At 44.4% G+C, this 18,209-nt stretch overlaps 1 protein-coding gene across 1 annotated transcript in view; it reads right to left on the reverse strand.

Annotated features, from left to right (window-relative positions):
• Positions 1 to 8,400: 8,400 nt before the first annotated feature.
• The window catches only part of NMT2 (N-myristoyltransferase 2), a 69,493-nt gene continuing 59,684 nt past the window's right edge, over positions 8,401 to 18,209 (reverse strand). Inside the window, exons 9-13 of the mRNA XM_073581925.1 lie at positions 16,885 to 16,993; positions 13,255 to 13,425; positions 12,825 to 12,992; positions 10,147 to 10,284; positions 8,401 to 9,272 (exon numbers count right to left, since the gene is read on the reverse strand). Of these exons, the coding sequence (XP_073438026.1) occupies positions 9,252 to 9,272; positions 10,147 to 10,284; positions 12,825 to 12,992; positions 13,255 to 13,425; positions 16,885 to 16,993 (607 nt within the window). The 3' untranslated portion in view covers positions 8,401 to 9,251. The remainder of the gene's footprint in view (positions 9,273 to 10,146; positions 10,285 to 12,824; positions 12,993 to 13,254; positions 13,426 to 16,884; positions 16,994 to 18,209) is intronic.

Consider the following 18,209-nt stretch of genomic DNA (forward strand, 5'->3'; position numbering starts at 1 on the left):
CTACTGATGGAGAAAATTTTGCCCCCATTGAGACGCCCCTGCATTGTAAATAAAATTGGTTGTCAAAAATGAAAAAAATTGTGTCTCATCAGAAAAAAACCCAAATCCAATATGTAATTACATAAATCTGCTGAGTAATTACTGTAACGGGACAAATGAAGTTATAATGCCTCCAAGGCAACCTCATGGGGAATGCAAGTGTACAAGGCCACTACATCACAACTGACCCAGGAATAATTGGAATTCCAGGACAGCTGTTGTAGAACATCACGGGAATCTGTCAAAAAAACGCACGCTCTTTGTACTAATGGTTGCAGCATGTGGTCGAGCCGATCTCCTGCACGTTCGGTTACTGAACCGATCCCGGAGATGACTGGTCTCATGGGAGGGGGAAAAGATCACTTTGAGTTTTTGGTAAACCATAAATATATGAAATTGTAGGTTGATCAAGAGTCATATATAATTTTTGTTGCTGGGTTAAAACCTCCAAAACGAAACCTTCATTGATAATGGAATGGGTTTCTTTCATATACATATCAGATTCCCTGTTCACTTGGTGTAAATGGATGAATCGGATAATAGCGCATACATTTGGAAGTTATGCATGTTCAAATCCATAACAACAACTAGTCCCCCCCCCCCCCTTATCAGACATTTTAATAATGACATTGTCTAGGGATCTAAGCTGTTTTTAAAGCCATGGATTCAGCATGATTAAGGTTAAATTTCTTAGAATTAAATTGCAAAGACGCATGCAATTTTTTCAGATCTCGCTGAACGGCTTCTTGAAATTGATCCATCAGGTCCGATCTGGACTGAACAGGATAAAAAGTGGGATTTTTTTTTTGTTTGAAATTTAGGCATGTTTTCCAATAAAATTTGTGCACCCCCCCCCCCCCCTTCTCTTTCACCTAAATCCTGTAGATTCAATAAGGTCAACTGTTCATCAAAATCAAGAGACCTGTATTCATTGATGCCAAATGTAAAAATGTCATCTTCAATATCATTGTCATAATCAGAAAAAAAAAATGTATTTTTACCGTAAGATTTCGTACAAAACTGTTAACATCCAATAATGTCCCAAATAGATCAAAAGTTTTGGCTGGTACAAAATGAAGTCCAGAACTGAGCACACGTAACTGCATAGGCCTCTTACACACATCCGTAGTCGGCAGTCAGCTGAAATCCACTAAAGGGGGAAAAAACTGATCCGTCGCCGTTCAGCGAAGATCGGATGACAGCGGACTACGGATCCGTGTAAGGAGGAAAGCGACGTGAATTAAAGTGACCGCGGTCCTTTTAAAGTATCGCCGCGATATCGCAGGATTGCAAGAGTACTTCCATGAACGAGTGCGGGCCTCGATCGCCGCAGGCATCTTTGAGATCGGGCAATCTCGCGGTGACCGGCGGCGAGGAGAGATCGGGCAATCTCGCGGTGACCGGCGGCAAGGAGATATCGGGCAATCTCGCGGTGACTGGCGGCGAGGAGAGATCGGGCAATCTCGCGGTGACTGGCGGCGAGGAGAGATCGGGCAATCTCGCGGTGACTGGCGGCGAGGAGAGATCGGGCAATCTCGCGGTGACTGGCGGCGAGGAGAGATCGGGCAATCTCGCGGTGACTGGCGGCGAGGAGAGATCGGGCAATCTCGCGGTGACCGGCGGCGAGATGGGGCAATCTCGCGGTGACCGGCGGCGAGATGGGGCAATCTCGCGGTGACCGGCGGCGAGATGGGGCAATCTCGCGGTGACCGGCGGCGAGGAGAGATCGGGCAATCTCGCGGTGACTGGCGGCGAGGAGAAATCGGGCAATCTCGCGGTGACTGGCGGCGAGGAGAGATCGGGCAATCTCGCGGTGACCGGCGGCGAGGAGAGATCGGGCAATCTCGCGGTGACCGGCGGCGAGGAGATATCGGGCAATCTCGCGGTGACCGGCGGCGAGGAGATATCGGGCAATCTCGCGGTGACCGGCGGCGAGGAGAGATCGGGCAATCTCGCGGTGACTGGCGGCGAGGAGAGATCGGGCAATCTCGCGGTGACTGGCGGCGAGGAGAGATCGGGCAATCTCGCGGTGACTGGCGGCGAGGAGAGATCGGGCAATCTCGCGGTGACTGGCGGCGAGGAGAGATCGGGCAATCTCGCGGTGACTGGCGGCGAGATGGGGCAATCTCGCGGTGACCGGCGGCGAGATGGGGCAATCTCGCGGTGACCGGCCGCGAGATGGGGCAATCTCGCGGTGACCGGCGGCGAGATGGGGCAATCTCGCGGTGACTGGCGGCGAGGAGAGATCGGGCAATCTCGCGGTGACTGGCGGCGAGGAGAGATCGGGCAATCTCGCGGTGACTGGCGGCGAGGAGAGATGGGGCAATCTCGCGGTGACTGGCGGCGAGGAGAGATCGGGCAATCTCGCGGTGACATCGGGCAATCTCGCGGTGACCGGCGGCGAGATGGGGCAATCTCGCGGTGACTGGCGACGAGGAGAGATCGGGCAATCTCGCGGTGACCGGCGGCGAGATGGGGCAATCTCGCGGTGACCGGCGGCGAGATGGGGCAATCTCGCGGTGACCGGCGGCGAGATGGGGCAATCTCGCGGTGACCGGCGGCGAGATGGGGCAATCTCGCGGTGACCGGCGGCGAGATGGGGCAATCTCGCGGTGACCGGCGGCGAGATGGGGCAATCTCGCGGTGACCGGCGGCGAGATGGGGCAATCTCGCGGTGACCGGCGGCGAGATGGGGCAATCTCGTGGTGACCGGCGGCGAGGAGAGATCGGGCAATCTCGCGGTGACTGGAGGTTAGGAGAGAGACGCAAAAATGCGGATCCGGCTCCCAAAAAAATGTTGCATTGTCCATCCGGTGATGTCAGCAGACGCCAAAATTTTGGCGGATCCGCTGAAATATGGATGCAACGGACGACCGTCAGTCAAAATCCGCCTCTAATGCAAGTCCAATGGGGACAAAAACGGATCCGCCAAGAAAAATGGCGGATTTTGACTGATGGTGACAAATGTATGTGTGAAACAGGCCATAGGGGTTAATACCTGTTGCGATAAGTTCAAAACATTTGAAAAGTCCACGTATTTCTGAGCATTTAAACGATATTGGTAACATCTCTCATTCTTCTCGCACAATGTCACAGGCTTCTAAACATTTCATACAATGCCATGAGCGCAGCGCTGCATCTTTCCAAGTTTTTGCAATAGAAAAAATTGTTTCATCAGCAAGAGGAGGTGACATCCGTAAATATCGGCGCGATCGTGAGGCTTTCTGGATATTCGGACACCTGCCATCCTTGTGGACTTAATCTTCAGAGAGAGCTATTATTTCATTATTGATTCTCTGTTATAATAGCATGTTTGTGTTGTTTTTTTGTTAACCTGTGTTTTCTGGCATCACATGTTTTTAACCTCTTAGTGACAGCCAAATTTTAAAAATCTGACCAGTGTCACTTTATGTGGTAATAACTCTGGGACGCTTCAACAAATTCCAGTGATATTGAGATTGGGTTTTTTTTGTGACAAATTATACTTTATGATAATAGTAAATTTAGGTTGATATGTTTTGTGTTTATTTATAAAAAAAATCAGAAATTTGACAAAAATGTAAAAAAAATAGCAATTTTCAAACTTTGAATGATTATCCCTTTAATTCAGACAGTCATACCATAGCAAAAGATTAATAAATAATAATTCTCACATGTCTGCTCTACATCAGCACCATTTGTAAAGTTGTACTTTATTTTGTTAGCATTTTAGGGGGTTTAAAAATGTAGCAGCAATTTTTCATATTTTTTTTTCAAGGAAATTTACAAATTTTTTTTTTTTTTTTTAGGGACCTATCCAGGTTTGAAGTGACTTTAGGGGTCCTATATATTGGGAAACCCCACAAAGTTATACCATTTTAAAAACAACACCAAGTCGTGACATACTGAAAACTGCTATCAGACAGTTTATTAACCCTTTAGGTGCTTTTCAGGAATTAATACAAAGTGGCATGATAGGAATGAAAAAGTTGATTTTCACCACCTAATTGTCGCGGAGTTTTGAACCTGTAGCCGGGAGACTCTAAGGCCACTATTTGGCTTTGAATTGCCATGGCAAACATCAGGAGCACACAATCATGATCTCAGGGTGCCAATGGGGATAACGAGGGAGAAGCCACACTCTTTTAAAGCAGCATCTAAGGGGTTAAACAGATATGGACGGTGCCAACACTGATCGTGGCTGATGCAGCAAGTTGTCAGCTATGGTGGACAGCCGACAGCTGCTGGATTGTTACTTGTATGGGGATCCTATTCTCTTATATCTCAGGTCAGTTAAAAGACGTATTGGGGGTCATTAAGGGGTTAATTGTTCAGGTGCACGACAATTGTTATTTTAATTGTGTGATTCATGACGGGGAGCGGTTTTCTTACGGAGTATGTATAAATCGTTCTTCTAAATGTCAATGAGAACACACGCAATGTTGTAAACGCGTAGCTGCGTTACCGCTGTGTCTGCGGGATGCTGATCTTAACTTGAATTTTTTCAATAAATAGCCTTTTTTTTTATCAGTTGGAGTTTTCCTTTTTCTATATTGCTTCCAAGCGGTCTCCTTGCAGTCCGTGCTGACAACACGCCACAACAGGTGAGCTGGCTTTACTCTGTCATTTTCCAATACCCGTAGCGCCTCCATTTTTCGTGATCTGGGGCTGGGTGAGGGCTTATTTTTTTGCGGGCCGAGCTGACGTTTTTAATGATACCATTTGGTGTGGATATGATCTTTTGATCGCATTTTAATTCAATGTTTTGTTGACCAAAAAAAACCCCGTAACGCTGGTGTTTTGCCCTTTTTTTTTCGCTACGCAGTTTACCGATCGGCATAATTCTTTTTATAGCTTGATAGATCGGGTGATTCTGAATGCAGCAATACTAAATATGTGTATGTTTTATTTTTTTAATTGTTTTATTCTGAATGGGGTGAAAGGGGGGTGATTTGAACTTTTTATATTTTTTTTACTTTTTTTTTTTTTTACTTTTCGTTCGCTTCAATAGCCTCAATGGGAGACTAGAAGCTGCAGTTGTCCGATCGGCTCTGCTACATACACGCGATCTGGCTATGACAACCATAGAGGTCTGCTGGAGGCCTCTGGTTGTCATACTGACCTGCGATCATGCGCCGGTCACACCTAAACAATAGGTCATTTTCTGATCACATTCTTTTTACAGTTCTGCTCCGATAATGGGGGCTAATGACCATGTCTTTGAAAGAGAAAACATTGAGTATAGTGTTGCCTCGTTTTTCCTAGGCAGAATTGTGGCTGCAGTGTATTTATGGTGTTTTAGATCATTACCCAACGAGATGTAATAATGTCACATGTCGGGTGTCTGTCACCGTGCCCGAGTGATACCATCTTAGTTACACAGCAGACATCTTTCTGTTTCAGCAGCGACTGGAGCGAGCTCCGGTCGCTTATTGTGGCTGTTTAACCATTTAGATGCCGCTGTCACTCGCTGAAAGGGCTTCTAAATAATTTGGCTATCGGTGTGTGCGCTCTGACTCCTATTAGTTCACTGTGACATGATCACAGGGGCCTGAAGACTTGTAATGGCATCCGGGGTTCTGCTAAAGGCCCCAATAGCTGCCAAATGAAAAGCTGGGCATATACATTACATGGTTGTTGGCAGGGCTGTGGAGTCGGAGTCGGTGCTCATTTTGGTGGAGTCGGAGTTGGAATAAAATGGACCGACTCCGACTCCTAAAATATATAATAAATTGGGTACAGTAATTCAATGCAGGATGTGCTGAATATTTTTTCATAGGAGTTTGGGAAAGTTATGAAATGTCCTATAAATGGCTGTTCTATTCCTGATCTAAGGCTACATTCACACACAGCGTTTTCCCTGTGTTTTTTGAGGATACGTTTTTCAGCTGCAAAAGCAGATCAGCTTTTTAAAAAACTGCATCACCTGAAAGGTTTTTGAGCTCATAGATAATGTTTTCAATAGCAAAAGCAGATTAGAAATCTGCTCTATCCATCCATTTATCCATATCTGTCTATCCATATCGTATCTGTACCAAAAAGAATGAAAACCGGGTAGTACACCAATATATATTCTGTTCTATCTAAATATCTTGATTATGGGATCATAAAAATGATTAAATGTCTGAGGTTCACATTGTACTACAATAAATTTTTCACTTAAATATAAGCAATCTGTGTGGGAGTCGTGGAGTCGGAGTTGGAGTCGGTGTAAGGGAAATTGAGGAGTCGGAGTCGTTTGAGTTGCAGGTTTGGCTTACCGACTCCACAGCCCTGGTTGTTGGCTGAAAATTGCCATTTCAGCTGATGCTCCCATAGACGGGAGCGCTCGATCCAAGTATTTAAAGGAAACCTGAGTGTCCCACATACCGGACCCACGTCTTTATCCTACTCGTTCTACTACTTTAAACAAGCCCCCTTTTTTTGTTTTCTGCTTAATTTACATATTTTTTAGTTTATTTGGCCAGGGATATACGAATCAGTGAGTGACTAGTCAAGGGCGTGGACTAATCATCCTACTAATCATATTATCCCCCACACTGCGCGTGACTAACAAGATTTGCCAAAGTGGCGTCAGCTCTTTGCAAATCTCTACCTCCTTGACCATCCGCTTATCAAGCACAGGATCTTACTGTATAAAAGGGTGAACATTTCCCGCGTATCAGTTGGTTTCTTGTCCTTGAGGGGTACCTGTATCTGAAGAATCTGGTGAGAAAAGGAGCGGAAGAATACTGGCCTAGTTGCTGAGAACGGTTCCTTGCTTGCAGCGCCCTTGTCGGGTCATGGAGGTGCCACCACCGGTCCAGTGGGGGCTTGTGCATGCACAAGTTCTTGATGCTTTTCGTGAGTCTGTTGGCCGCCGTGTCGTCCTGGGTCTGCTGGGAGTTAAGTCTGACCCAGAGGTGGTAACTTCACTTCTGGGGTCCAGTGGGAGTGTCCATGTGGGAGGAGATGCTGTTGGCTGATCCCTCTCATTTTAAGAATGGGGTGTGACCCACAAAGAGCAACCCATGTTTGGTGGGTTAGAGCAGAAGAGGTGTACACTTTCAGTAAATGAAAAAAAAAATCAACCTCTCTTTAAAAAAGAAAGGTTCACTACCCTCATCTTCAAAAAGAAAGTACACCTTTGAAGAGGAGACAGCCCCATGGGATAAAGTTCCAAAGAAAGATGTAGCAGGGGCCAAATCTGATCCATGCAAGAGGCCAGAAATTAAGGGTGGCCCTATTTATAAATTAAAAGTTCAGACACAAAAAAAATGAATGCCATCATAAAGAGGAGGATGTAAGTATAGTAAGATTTTTTTCCCTTTATTTTGTACACAAATTCTTAAATGTTTCCAATATTGAGTGACTGAATTTGTTCTCTACTTGATTATCTTTTCCAGAGCTTTTTTCTCCTGAGTTTGACGGCATCATTTAAGTGGTTAACAGCAGCAGTCAAAGCCTGCAACTGCCATACAGTTGTGCTCAAAAGTTTGCATACCCCGGCAGAATTTTTACTTTCTTGGCCTTTTACCAGAGAATATTAATAACACCAAATCTTTTTCTCCACTCATGGTTAGTGGATTGGTGAAGCCATTTATTGTCAAACTACTGTGTTTCTCTTTTTAAATCATAATGACAACCCAAAACATCCAAATGACCCTGATCAAAAGTTAACATACCCTGGTGATTTTGGCCTGATAACATGCACAGATGTTGGCACAAATGGAGTTGACTGGCTACTAAAGGTAACATCCTCACCTGTGACCTGTTTGCTTGTAACCAGTGTGTGTGCATAAAAGCTGAGTGAGTTTCTGGGATCCAGACAGACTCTTGCGTCTTTCATCCAGCCACTGACGTTTCTGGATTGTATGTCATGGGGAAAGCAAAAGAATTGTCAACGGATCTATGGGAAAAGGTATTTGATCTGTATAAAACAGGAAAGGGATACAAAAAGCTAGCCCCAAGTATACAGATTGTGCAATGATTGCTGAAATCGAGAAGCAGAGCCGAATCCTAACAGTATGTATATTGCACGCTGTTAGGCTTAGACGAGCACTGCAGCGGCGTTTCAGAGTAAAACTTACAACGCTGACGTCCTACACAGTGTCTGATTCATGCTGCATGTGAATCAGACAGCACGAGTTCACAGTATCCATAAGCCATTCCGTGACCCCATGATAACACTTCTGGACCATCTTATCCATGACTCAGAACATCATTGTTACTAATCAAAAGCTTTTTTTTTTTTCAACCCAGACGTGTTTGGCTTTTGATACCCAAAGAAAAGGCACTGCCTTAGCATTCTAAAAGGAAGGGTTGTCATGGGGACACAGTGACAGATCATGATCTAATACATGGTTTGACAGTCTCACGTTATTGGAACATATGGCAAAGTGACATTTTTTAGGTTTTTTATTTCAAATACGCTTTACTTAAAGCTCTGAAAGGAAGTAATACTTTTGCAGGGGAAGTGCATGAGAAGGCGACACTGCGATCACACCATGAATGTTCTTATCGGATTTACTATAACATCACACTAGCTCGCCCGTGTATCTACTCATTCTTCTATCACAAACAACATGATTTTTGTTTTGCCAATTCTAGAGATCTGGCGATCTTTTCCTCGGACTGACCGTTTCCTGGCGGCAGCGACTGATTTCCGGTATTAAAATGACACAAAATAAAGCTTTAGAAGCAAAAAAAAAACCAAAAAAACAGGAAGGGGACTAATCTTACAGGCCACCTAGGCAAAAATTGGCCAGAGATCCATTGTACAGTAACTTATTTTTGGCCCTCTGATAACCACATGGTTTTAGATGCTGCATTCGACGGTGCATTGCCAAATCTGAAAAGTTTATTTCACATGCAGTCCGATCCGTATAGAAAAAACAAACTAAAAATACAAAAAAACACGATGGTTTAAAGAAGATCACATGATCTGTCATGTCCTTGAAAAGTTAGATCTTTCCAAGCTTAGAGGAATGTGTGCTTCCGTATTTTTCTCTCTGTGGGGTAGATTTTTCTCGTTGGTTTTAGTCCTGTAAATAAAAGGATGTGCGCCAGGAGGAGAGGACGACAACGACGCTGTATAATGTCTGTGTGGTGGCAAAGCTGCCCAGGCCGCTGCTTCCTTTCCTTCACACCACCTGGCGGCTCCAGCATCTGCTTCACGTTGTGCTTGACTCTCCTGAAGAGCAGCTCCTGACCCATACGTCGAATGACTGAGGCAGTCTACTATGGCGGAGAGTTTACTGTAACACTAGGCCGACCTGAAAAAAAAATAGCAAAATACAGAATTCTCAATAGGCAGAATTGGTCTCCTTCCACTTCTGGCAGCTGATATTTTTAAATGGCAATTCACAGCTGTTTTAAAGTAATTATGTTTCTATCATTAGGATTTTGTATCATTATTCTGCTTTCATGCATCTCCCATGTTCTGCTGCTAATCTGTGTTCATAAGGCCACTCACTGGACAAAATTGATCTCCTTTCATCTCTGGCAGCTGATAATGGTCGTGAAAGTCAGTTAGCACTTGTTTTATAGTAATTTACTATATTTGTAGCATAAGGGTTTTGCATCACTATTTTGCCTTCATGTACCTCCTATGTTCCGCTGCTAATCTGTGCTCCTAGAGCCATATACTTGACAAAACTGGACTCCTGCCATCTCAGACAGCTTGTATGGAAAGGCTGGTACTAACTTTTATAGTCATCTAATGTTTCTAGCAAAAAAAAAAAAAAAAAAATGTTTTCATTTGCTTTCATATTTTCCCCTAAGCTTCTGGGGCAAAGATTTGAAGAGAATCAATCCTCTTCCCCCTCTGAAAGCTAACAAGGCCGTTTTGTTACTTCACTCGCAGAATAAGTCTTCTTAGCCACGCGGCTATGCTACTTCAGAGACTCTGCTCTTTCCCTAACAAGCAAACAGAAAGCTGCTCTATAGTGTATGCTTCTAGGAAAACAGTCATTTTCTGGGTTCCTTGACCCTGGAAAGCAAAAAAAAAAAATTGATCTTATTTCCTAAAATTCAGAGGCAAGATGGGGACCGCTAAGGGTATTCTACAGTGCAAAGATCCCACCATACACCTCCCTGTATCTCAGCTTCCGGGTGAGATGTTCCTGCCCACTGTAGGTATATTCTCACCTTTTCAGACTCCATAGCTGGGCATCTCCAGTTGAACAAGTAGTATTGCAGATTGCCATCTCCTATGCCAAACTTTAGTTTTTCCAAGAAAGTTTTGTTTTCCATCAGATCCAGGGCATTGAAAACATCAAACCCTTTCTGCACGAGAAACCGGAGTAAGTTAAATAATTCGATTTAGAATTCACACAATGCAGTTTTTACCCTTTATTCCACTCTAAGTTTCTACAGCTATAATCAGGACTTATTCCCCACTAGTAAGAAGTCCTTTTCCTGACCCAAGCTGTGCCTCATAAACCCACAATCCCATATCAGGAATTGATGGCATTCCTGTAAGATCTGTCATCATGTAATAATCGCTGGTTTTACGATCTCCGAGAAACCCCCCCCATGAAGAGGTTGCAGCGCTGCGCCCCCTTCAGTCTTAGGATTGGTGGTTGTCCCAGACCAAGATGTCCGCTACTTGGACAACTTCTTCTCATAGCACTCACTTGAGCCCAATAAAGAAAAAAGCTTATACTCACCTCCTATGCCGGGGCTGTTCCCATCGTGTCTGTGCGCTTCCCAGGGCTCGCATGCGGTGTTGTGAAACCGGTGCCCAATCATGCTTGGTGTCACTGACCCCTCCTTAGGACAAACTGAACATGAAGAGGAAGCCACGGACAGGCTAGAGCCTGGACTTCCTCTTCATGTTCGATTTGACTCAAGGCGGAGACATTGACGCCAGCGCTGATTGGGCGCCGGGGTCACGAGTCACAACACGGGAGCCTCGAGGAGAGCAACAGCCGACACCGCGGGAACGGCGCCGACACGGCAGACGAGTATAGACTTTATTATTTTAAATATTTTGATCACAAAGGGATTGCCCTAGTAGTGGACAGCCCCTTTAAGTGAAGACCTAGCAAGAAGCCATCACTTCCTGAAGAATACCCCATCACTTGTTCACAGGATACATAGGAACCCATTTGCTACGACCCCCACCAATCAAAAGAACAGGGGTCCCAATGTCCCCTGTTTTAAGAAAGCAGTACTGAGCACTCCTATAGACAGTGGCTGCACATACTCAACAACCCTTCAATCATACTAAAAAATTTGGGACACCTGGGGTCTGATTAGTGACAGTCCACGTGGACGGCCCCTCAGAGATCATAAATCAAACCCCCCCTTTAGAATCCACTGGTAAAATCATAAATTCTCCACGCTGGATTACCACATTTTATAGAAGGGCCGGAGGACTGAATGGGTGGATACATGGCAGCACACTTAGCGCACATTCCCACACAGAAGTCAAATCACAGATTTTCGTGGTGAACGTTGCAAAATTTCGATAAAAATATTTGTAATGTTTTGTCTCCCGGCAGGAATCAAATGATTAGGGTTTGAAAATAAGCGGACACTGGATTCTCCTTGCAACAATTTATTAACCCCTTAACTCCCGGGAGCTGTTTTCGTTTTTCGCTCCCATTCTTTCCAGAGCTATAACTTTATGTTTCCGTCAATATGGCCATGTGAGGGCTTGATTTTTGCGGGACGAGTTGTACTTTTGAATGACACCATTGGTTTTACCATGTCAGGTACTCGAAAATGGGAAAAAAAATTCCAAGTGCGGTGAAATTGCAAAAAAAAGTTCAATCCCACACTTGTTTGTTTGGCTTTTTTTTTTTCCTAGGTCCAATAAATGCTAAAACGGACTTGCCAGAATGATTCTCCAGGTCTTTACAAGTTCATAGACACCAGATATGTCTAGGTTCTCTTTTCTAAGTGGTGAAAAAAAAATCCAAAGTTTGCTAAAAAAAAAAAAAAAAGCGCAATTTTTCAAGACCCGTAGTGTCTCCATTTTTCATGATCCCGGGTCGGGTGAGGGCTTATTTTCTCCGTGCCGGGCTGACGTTTTTAATGACACCACTTTTGTGCAGATACGTTCTTTTGATCGCCCGTTATTGCATTTTAATGCAATATCGTGGCGACCAAAAAAGCGTAATTCTGTGGTTTTGAATTTTTTTATCGCTACGCCGTTTAGCGATCGGGTTAATCCTTTTGTTTTTTTGATAGATCGGGCGATTCTGAACGCGGCGATACCAAATATGTGCATGTGTGATTTTTTTTTTTTGTTTATTATGATTTGGGTGAAAGGGGGGTGATTTGAACTTTTAGGGTATTTTTAAACACTTTTTTTTTTTTTTTTTTTTTTTACTCTTGGCATGCTTCAATAGCCATAGGAGGCTAGAAGCATGCCACACTTGATTGGCTCTGCTACATATGGGCGATGAGCAAATCGCCCATATGTAGCAGATTTACTGCATTGCTATGAGCGCCGACCACCGGGCATCGCATCAAGGCATTGCGTCGCCGACCCCCGATCACGTGACGGGGGTCGGCGATGCCCTCACTTCCAGCTCGGCAACCAGAAGCGCTAGTTAAATGCCCGCAGTCAGCTTTGACAGCGGGATTTAACTAGTTAATAGGCGCGAGCGGATCGCGATTCCGCTCGCGCCTATTGGGGGCACATGTCCGCTGTTTATAACAGCTGACATGTCGCGGCTTTGAGGTGGGATCACCGCTGGAGCCCACCTCAAAGCAGGGGATACTTACCGATGACGTACTATTCAGTCATCGGTAAGTAAGGGGTTAAAGAACACATCTTGATAGGAGGGAAAAAAATTAGTGTAAAATCCACTTACTAATTTGGCGATAATCAGTGCATCGTTCATTAGGTCCAGCAGGGGCGTCTCCGTGTGGACGTTGTAGAAGGAATAAGCGGCTTTGAGAGTTTTGTGCACCGGATGATGCATGACCGTGGAAGGTAATGTGTAAAAACTGAAGAAGTCCGTCAATACGCCTGTGGAGCTCTGCGAAGAAAGGGGAGCACACAGGGAGGTCAACTGGATATTCCCTAGATGTTTATGGCACATTTCATTACACTGTGCCTTTTTATGGAAATCTGCACAGGTTCCTATTAGGACACGACATACAAGAGTGATGGTCCCGGGTGTCTTCATACGACGGTAGCGATCAGGTCATGGGGCTACAAGTGGTGAACCCTCTCCCATGTCCAGTGCCCAACATCTGACCGTGGCGCCGAGACGATTGACTGACGGAACAGAGACTTACCTCTACCACAAACGTATCAATGATGCTATCCTGAGGGAAAAACCAATGTGAAATCTCCTCTTCATCCATGACCGGGGCGAGGTGGAACTGACTCAGGTAGCTATTTAATAACTGCTGGACCATCGGGATATCCTTCTTCTCCATTGGTCTTAGCCCAGCAGTCTTCGTAGCCTTATTGATAGGAAGGTTAAAAAAAAAAAAAAAAAAAAATCTAAATTTTTCAACCCCCAGTGCAAATTTATTTTTTCGAAAAAATTTACACAAGTAAACTAATGACATAAGAACAATGTAAATAGTTCATCACAACTAATGACTAACTGAACATCTAGCGTGGATTCTCCAAAATCATCAGTAAATGCTAGTTTCACCAATATTTAGGAATTCCTCATAAGAGCATAACTGCAAATTAAGTATTCTCGCAAGCACGACAAAACACATCAAATACCTGGACTGGCTGGGGGTTTGCTGACTGTGACATTAGAAATATAGCAAAGTGAAGAGAATGGTCCAAAAAGTTAAGGGATGAAATCATTGCCTTGTACAAATAAAAAAAAAAAAAAGATTCAACAAGATATAAAGGCAGCGATGGTTCCTAGAGATACAGGTGGAAGCAGATATCACAAGCTGAAGGTCCTGGGAACACTGGCTACCGGGACAAGGCAAAAAGAGGAAGCTGTCACCGGCTGCTACCAGATTCCCAAAAAGAAAGGGGGTCAAAAACCCCTGCGTGATTACAAAAGACCAGCAGTGAGATGTGGTGGAGGCAGGCACTGAGGTTTCAGTTTGCACAGTCAGTAGGGGGCATACTAAACGCTGACAGTTTCCATGCCGGAGCCCCAAGTTGTTACCTCTACTGACACAAAAATGCAAGAAATGTTGTCTTCAATGTTCTTAATACTATAAAATAAAACAAAAACGTTCTGGAATTCTGTTCTGTAGAACGAAGAAACATAAATGGAACTTTTCAGGCCTATGGATCAGCAATCTGTCTGGAGGAGGAAGTTTGAAGAAAATGCTGAAAACACCTTTTGTATAGTGAAGTATGGTGGTGGTTTAGTGATCTCTTCAATGAAGCACGGTGGTTGGCTTAGTTATGCCAACAGTGAATCATAGAAGCAGCTCAGTGATGCCTACAGTGCGGCATAACGGTTGTTCAGTGATGCCTACAGTGAAGCATGGTGGTGGCTCGGCACTGCTTACAATGAATCATAGCAATGACTCAGTGATGCACGCTGTTTAAGCATGGTGGTAAATCAGTGATGTCTACGGTGAAATATGGCGGTGGCTGGGTGATGCATACAGTGAACTATGGAGGGGGCTCGCTGATGCTCTGGGGCTTCTTCACTCCCTTTGACATTGGACACCTGCAGTGTGTGGAGGGCAACAGGAATTCAATGAAGGATCAGGAAATCCTAAAGAGAAAACATCAAGTCCTCTGTGAAAAAAGCTGTTTGGATGTCATTTGGCCTTCCATCTTAACAGGACAATGAACCATAGCATATATCACAGACCACCAAGACTTGGTTTCACAAGTCCTGGAAGATTCTGGAGTGGCCGTCACAGTTGTCTGACTAGAAATCTTTAATAGTATCTGAAGAAGGCGGTGCCAGCATGAAAACCCAACAATAATTAGTGACCTGGAGGACAACACCCATGAGGAATGGGCCAAGTTCCTCAGGAATGGTGCCAGAAGCTGGTGTCTGGCCAAGCATCATTTGTGCAGCAGGTTATAACAGCCAGAGGGGCTCTAATAAGTACTAAAGATGCTTAAAGGGTGAATCATTCTGAGACTGGAGTAGTCAGTAAAAGTCAAATTTTATTCTGAATTTGGGCAAACCACTTGTTACAATAGTTGTGCTGATCGATTTACAGAACAATAAATAAATAGCAGAAAGTTTGTAAATTTAGACAATAAACCTAACTTACAACAATGTGCTAAATGGTTTCAATTGCAGCAAGAAATGGATCACCCTGTTTGCCCAGCCTTAATAAGTCATAACCTATCTGTCTAGAACTGTACAGGGTGATGAACTACAGGAAGGCGAAAGAAATGTACCAAAAAAACCCCAGCAAACCCAATAAAGGGGAAAGACAGCGAAGGGGACGCACCACCACAGCCTCACGTTTATTCTTTGGGTCTGTGGTGGTCTGACGTCCACGGACTATACAGTGATGGTATAGCCTAGCAATAAGCCGACACTTTGTAAGATAGGAATAACGGCTTTAACCACTTCATTATTGGGTGATTTTACATTTTTGTCCTTTCTTTTTCTTGTTTGTCCTTTTCTTCCAAGAGCCATAACTTTTATTTTTTTTCAGTAAAAATAGCCATATGACGTTTATTTTTTTGTGCGGAGAGGTGTATTTTGAAATGACACCATCCATTTACCATGTAATGTACTGAAGTTTTTTTTCTTTTTAAGTTGCGTCACGCAAAAAAAGTTTGCGTCACGCAAAAAAAAATTGTAGAATTGTCATTTTTTTCTTTTTAGCATGTCACGTGCTAAAAAGAAAAAAATGACAATTCTACAATTTTTTTTTTTTTTTAAATTGTTTTTAAAGCTTTCATTCATTTTGCGGTAAAGACGATCAGCTGAACTGATTCTCCTCCAGTACAGCACAATTACAGCGATACCAAGCTTGAAAAACTATATCTATATCTTTATTTTTCCATCAAAGGAGCTGTGTGGCGAGCTGGCACATTTTTATTGATACCATTTTGGGGCACAATGATTAGATTTTATTTTAGCATTCTTTTTTTTTTTCCGGTAGGTGCGTGAGCCAAGAAAACCCTGGCAATTCTGGCATTTTGAGGTTCTCCAATTTATTTTATTTTTATAGATCAGAATTTTAGGATTGCGACGGTAATTAATTTTGCAGACTTCGAGACGCACTTTTTTGCCCACAGAATTTGGGAGGATAATGGGAGTGTGTCTTATAGTCTGAATGCAGTTTACCAATGGGGCAGCAGGAGCGGGGTGATCCTAAGCCGGAAGGGGGAGAGGTCAAGGTGTTGAGCTTCAAGAAAATGTTGGCAATGCAGACAGGAGCAGAGTCTCCGCTCTGCAAATTGCTCTCCCGGGGGAGGGGCTTCAGGAAAACGGCGCACTCACGGATTTAGATCTCGGCTCAATCACAAGCAGAGATCTCAATCTGTGCATACGCTGCCAGAGGCGGCAATTTTCCCACAGCCCACCGCCGGGAAAGCAATGTACAGAGCGGAGACTCTGCTCCTGTCTGCACTGCCGACATTTTCTTGAAGCCCACCGCCGGGAGATCAGTGGCTCCTTCCTCCCTGCCCGGCGCCCGCAGTGGCAACCCCACTCCACCGCCCTCCGATAAGCTAAATTCGGACTTATGCTCATCTAAGAAGCTTAACTTGGAGACTCAGCGGTTACACAGCAGGGATCAGATCGAGCTCTGGTCCCTGCTGTTAAGGCTGTGTATGACACAGCCAACACCCGCCGTGATCGGTGCAGGCTCAGCTCCATTGCCTGGTCCATATAAGAGCACCAACATTGGTCAGATCGGTGTGTCCTATGTTGGGAAGGGGCTAAGCACCTGAAAATTGATCCAAAATTGTCTTCAGGGTCGTTACCCGTAGACGTACAACAAGCTGTGGCTACTTACATCTGGCAGTCTGTACAACTTCATCGTCCTCTGTAACGTCATATTCCGACTAAGGTGAGAGAACTTCACCTCTACCAGTTTTCTAGGGTTCAAGGAGCGATGCCAGTACCTGCAGGAAAAAAATAAAGAAAAACAAACCATATGATTATCGCTCCCCTGTACCAGCAAAGAGGAGGTTAACCTGCGGAGACGCCGAGGCGGGCGGCACAAGCCCTAGATTCTCATTTCAGGCACACTCTTGGTAAAACAGGTTCTTTGTATATCGGGATGACTTCCGCATACAAAGTTTTCCTTCTCGTCTGAAATCTACTTTTAGAAACATCTCCCGTTGCCAAACCGTGACACCCCCCCCCTCTGTAGCATACGGCATTCTGTATACTGAGCCGAGGCCCAAGGGTTAATTGTGAACCACACAAAGGCCAACAGTGAAAAACAGAAATGGCAGAGAATTGGATCTTACGAGGAATAAAGACCCCGGCGGGGGAGCGGGGACGCGTCTCTTCATCCAAATAATGAGGCAACTAAAACACCAAAGAATCTAGAAATAGGGATTAACGGTGACCGATCTCATAGAACGCCAATTAATCTCCTATCTGACCACCATATATTATCTGCTTATGCCTCCTGCTGGGACCTACGACAAGTCTGTGCTGTAAACAGAGGCAGTGTACTGTACAGCCTATAAAAAAAAACAAAACAGTATCTTAATATAACTACCCAACCCAGCTTAGAGGAAATGCTAAACTCTGCAAAGCCATGTTCCACCACTACTGCCACATCCATCATTCAGGGGACCACTGCAGCCAATCACTTCCTGCAGATGTCTCATGTGGCAGGGAGGGATTGTGAAGGTCAAGTGAATGATGTACATGACGTCATCGCTGCAGGACCTGTCAAATTATCATTTGCATATCCCTTGATACAAAAGGGGTGAAATCTGCGATAAAACCATGGAATTTTTGCAGTGGTAATTGCAGCAAAATCTGTGCAGTTTACTAAATTTTTTGATGGGTTAGGTCTCGCATGGGTGTACCCAAAAATGAGGCGGCGGGCCTACTAGGTATGATGTAATTTGTGAGGCTCTTCCATAGTTACGGCTGCACATCTGCAGCAAAATCCATGTGGGATACCGGCAGATTTTGCTGCGGATTTGGTGCAAATTTCAACCTTTCCCTTGTATCGTGTGAAATCCATAGAAACGATTGACCTGCTGCAGATGTGAAAATCTGCACTGTAGGCCAAGTTATACCCAGAATATATAAATGTATGGACGAGATTTATTGAAAATGTGATCTACTGAGCTGGTAAAAACAAATCCATGCTGA

The sequence above is a fragment of the Dendrobates tinctorius genome, unplaced genomic scaffold (genome assembly GCF_039654945.1).
Source record: "Dendrobates tinctorius isolate UK_male_01 unplaced genomic scaffold, ASM3965494v1 ptg000070l, whole genome shotgun sequence".
Classification (NCBI taxonomy): Eukaryota; Metazoa; Chordata; class Amphibia; order Anura; family Dendrobatidae; genus Dendrobates; species Dendrobates tinctorius.